Source organism: Mus pahari, chromosome 3 (assembly GCF_900095145.1).
Source record: "Mus pahari chromosome 3, PAHARI_EIJ_v1.1, whole genome shotgun sequence".
Taxonomy (NCBI): domain Eukaryota; kingdom Metazoa; phylum Chordata; class Mammalia; order Rodentia; family Muridae; genus Mus; species Mus pahari.
The window spans coordinates 97,283,476-97,287,752 of NC_034592.1; the positions used below are offsets into that span (position 1 = coordinate 97,283,476).

The 4,277-nt window shown below is 44.7% G+C and overlaps 1 protein-coding gene across 2 annotated transcripts in view; it reads right to left on the reverse strand.

Moving 5' to 3' along the window:
• Positions 1 to 485: 485 nt before the first annotated feature.
• The window catches only part of Grem1 (gremlin 1, DAN family BMP antagonist), a 10,123-nt gene continuing 6,331 nt past the window's right edge, over positions 486 to 4,277 (reverse strand). For both annotated transcript variants that reach the window (XM_021194374.2, XM_029536620.1), the window contains exon 2: positions 486 to 1,895. In XM_021194374.2, the coding sequence (XP_021050033.1) occupies positions 1,340 to 1,895 (556 nt within the window). In that variant the 3' untranslated portion in view covers positions 486 to 1,339. The remainder of the gene's footprint in view (positions 1,896 to 4,277) is intronic.

Sequence of the window (4,277 nt, forward strand, 5' to 3'; positions counted from 1 at the left end):
TCCTCATGGAACTTTCCTATAGACCCTCTGAGAGCAAATGAAGTAGAGGCAAACACAGCCCTTCCTTCTCCAGACACTGCCTAGCCAATCTCTCTCTCTCTCTCTCTCTCTCTCTCTCTCTCTCTCNCCTCTATCCTCCCTCCCTCCCTCCTCTGATTCTCTCCTATGACAAAAGCCAAACAGAAAAGGCTCCAGACATGTCTAATTCAAATGCAGCACGTGGCTCTTCATCTTACACTGTTTCTTATTGGCAGGTGGCCTCAAGAAAAGCAGGATTTTATTGAAAGGTTCTGTATGTCTGAAGCATTTTTCAGAAATGACAGACAAGCAATGTTAATCCAGCAAAACTAAGCTTAGAAGGTTTTGCCTTTCCTTACCCCAGTGAACAAGGCTCTCAGTTGTTCTCCAGAGAGGCAAAGTAAAGTAGGAGGCCACATTTTTTTTGTGTTTTTTTTTTTTTTTTTTTTTTTTTTTTTACATTTCACTTGGTTCTTAAAACAGGAGTGGTCAATATTTCACCCTTAACATTGGGTTACAGCTAGTATCAGTAGGTCACAGAAGCCGGCACAGAGAATTGGTTTTTATTTTATTTATTTATTTTTTTTCTGATTATATTTGTCCTCTGTGTGTCTGGGTTCTTTTAAATATCAGGAAAGCCCTTTTGCTAAAACAAGGCTAATATTGTTTTGGGAAACAACTTTTAAACTCTGGACATGTTGCTACTGAACTTCACTGGCCCAGACTGGTCCTCAGCTTCACCGCTCCTGTGTCAATCCTCAGTCCTGTTTGCCATCACCACATGTCTCCCCACATTCTGAAGGTTCTTCACAAGATAAAAGACATTTACACCCGCGGTCAAGTGAATTAATTTAGGAACATGGGCTAAGACTGAGATGTCAGGGAGAGCCAAGAAAGGGATGGGCTGTTGTGCATAGGGCAAGCACTGAATAGTTCCGAGTCTAGCCCTCAGAGTTACCTCCTCCGTTCAGTATTCATTCTCAAGTGAAATCCTGGTGCCCAGGAGGCACATGGAACACAATGACAAAGCCAACTACAGCCCTGCCCCTGTGGGTGTTTGGGTCCGGTGGTGTGGGCATTTCCGACCATCTGAAGCAGAGTAAACAGAAAGTGCCTTCTAGCAAAGGCTGTTTCCGGCTGGTGTTTGGAAACACCCACAGGCACCCGTGCACACTCATGCGTATACACTATGCATAAGCAGCCTCCAGCCAGGAAGCAACTGTTGGTTCTTCTGGCCTCTAAGTTTAAGCCAAGTAGGAATCGGGTGGTTTGGGTGTGGCTCTCGGCATGGCTATGACAGGCAGAATGTGCCCGCTTTGACTTAATCCAAGTCGATGGATATGCAACGACACTGCTTCACGCGTGTGACCCTTTTCTTCTTGGTGGGTGGCTGTAGCTCAGGGCAGTTGAGTGTGACCATCATGGTGGTGAACTTCTTGGGCTTGCAGAAGGAGCAAGACTGAAAGGAGCCTTCCTCCTTTCGGATGTGCCTGGGGATGTAGAAGGAGTTGCACTGGCCATAACAGAAGCGGTTGATGATAGTGCGGCTGTTGCAGCCCTCCTCGTGGATGGTCTGCTTCAGGGGCTGAGTTTTGCACCAATCTCGCTTCAGGTACTTGCGCTCTGTCACGTGCAGGGCCTCTTGGCTGGACTCAAGCACCTCCTCTCCAGGCATGGCGGTGCCCCGCCCCTGGCCCCGCCCCCGGGTCCTGGAGCCAGGTTGTGGTGGGGACTGGGTCTGCTCAGAGTCATTGTGCTGAGCCTTGTCGGGAGGCGGGATGGCTCCTTGGGACCCTTTCTTTTTCCCTTCAGCTGTTGGCAGTAGGGTCCCCAAGAGGAGAAGCAGAGCTCCCACAGTGTATGCGGTGCGATTCATTCTAGGCAAGGGACATAGAGAGGGGGACACAGACAATAAGAAAGTTATTTAATAAAAATAATTACACCTAACACACTGTACTCAACACACACTTCAGTTGCACTGACTTCTAACGGTATCACCAACCATTAGATACTATTATTTCCATTATTCTCTCAGTCATCAAACTGAGTAATTCGACACAGGTCACACAGTGAATTTGCCAAGCTTTAAACTCAGTCAGGACCCGTCTCTTTTGAACCAGATCCCATTAGAATTCCTTACTGGCTCCTGACACAATTGCATGTGACTTTTTTAATGCTCACTTAACTGTATTTATTCTTGAATTTGACAACATGAAACTTTTCAGTGTTCCAGTATTGGAAAGAGCCCAGGGAACCTGTAAAAAAATTGAACCTAAGAAGAGGGATGTACAGAAGGCCAAGAGGATAAAGATGACTGGTATCATTCTTTCTACCATGATATGACAGCATGTGTGTGTGTGTGTGTGTGTGTGTGTGTGTGTGTGTGTGTGTGTGTGTGTGTAATCCATGTGTATGCCTAGGGAGGGCAATAGAGCACCCCAGAACTCCCAAAGCTGGAGTTATAGGCAATTGTGAGCCCCCAATGTGAGTGCTGGCAACTGAATTCAGAACCTTTGGAAGAAGAGAAAATGTTCTTAGCTGATGAGCCATTTCTCAAGACCCCACTTTTCAACTTTTCTAAGTGGTAAAATACATCACCCATCTATGTGCCTGTATGTATGAATAGAATTTTTTTTGTCTGATTAATTGACCAAGTAGGCCTTTAATTTCTTTGGCTTTAATTTTTAAGTTGGTGTACAAGATGAGTTTCATTGTGGATTTTCATGCATATCTGTCACCGCACCTTGTTCACATTTGCCTCCCCCTGCTTCTTTACTGTGTCATTTCCCCAAATAGTCCTGCTTTCATGCCACATGTGTATTGTGTGTGTGTGTGTGTGTGTGTGTGTGTGTGTGTGTGTAAGGTAAAAAAAAATGGGCACAATAGAATAAATACAGGAATATTTCAATTCATAAAAATAGCATTGATGCCAATGAACTGTGAGCAAATGTGGACCTTGATATGACTCATACATGGCAAGGGCATTAACATTTAATAAATAAATAAATAAATAAATAAATAAATAAATAAATAAATAGCATGGAGGCAGTGGGAGAAGAAACATAAAGAGACAGGAACATGGGGTGAACTAAGCAAATCAGAGAAGAGGGGACTTTTCCAGAGGTGGGGTTATTCAGAAAAGATGGGGCAGATAGGCAGAGATGGGAAAGAGAGGCAGCAGACTGTCGAGATTCTCCTGGGACAGTAACCCTGGTCACAGTCCTCTGGGAAAGTGTTAATATGAAGACCCTAATTCAGTCAGCCAACCTTCCCACCCAGCTCAAGGCCTGGAACACTTGCTGGCCTGGGGGGCACACCAAGAGTTATTAAAGCATTGAAGGATTTCTTTTTCAAATGAGAAGAGTTTCAAACTCATAATGTCTCTTCCAGGCATGGCAGTGCCCTGGGGTTTCCTCTGCCCCATGCTTAAGGTTTGTTGCACAAGAACAGTGATGAAGCATCCATTTTCTCTTGGCCAAATACCAGTATTGCATGTGGCAACCACTAAGTGCATATTAATATAACCTTCATCTCCAAGGAACCAGAGAAGTTGCTATCATTATCTAGACCAATTATCTCTAAGAGACAAAGCAGCCTACGATGGATCTCCTTTAAAGGACAACTTCTGGCAGGTGAGGGCCATTCAACCCTAAGGCTTGCAGCGAACCAAGATAACTGAATGTTTCATTAAAAAATTCTTAAATGTCATTGTTTTTCCGACATTAACTTAATACTTTGGAGCAGATTCAAGTTTGGAGCTGATAATGTGACATTCAACTCCTGTTCCAACTGTAGGCTCCTTAGCTTGTGTCAGCTTGGGTTACCATGTATCTTATCTTTAAACAAACCATGCTGACCACTACAACAACAATAACAATAAATAATGGCTTTGTTTTGTCTTATAAAACATCACTTATGAAAATGGGCCAGTTAGATATTGCGGCCTCTTGTGAGGCTATGCTAGTGCCTGGCAAACACCGAAGTGGATGCTCACAGCCAACTATTGGATGGAATACAGGGTCCCCAATGGAGGAGCTAGAGGAAGTACCCAAGGAACTGAAGAGGGCTGCAACCCTGTAGGTGGAACAACAATATGAACTAACCAGTACCCCCTGAGCTCGATTCTCTAGCTGCATATGTAGCAGAAGATGGCCTAATCNGCCATCACTGGGAAGAGAGGCCCCTTGGTCTTGCAAACTTTATATGACCCAGCACAAGGGAAAGCCTAGGCCAAGTAGTGGGAGTGGGTGGGTAGGGGA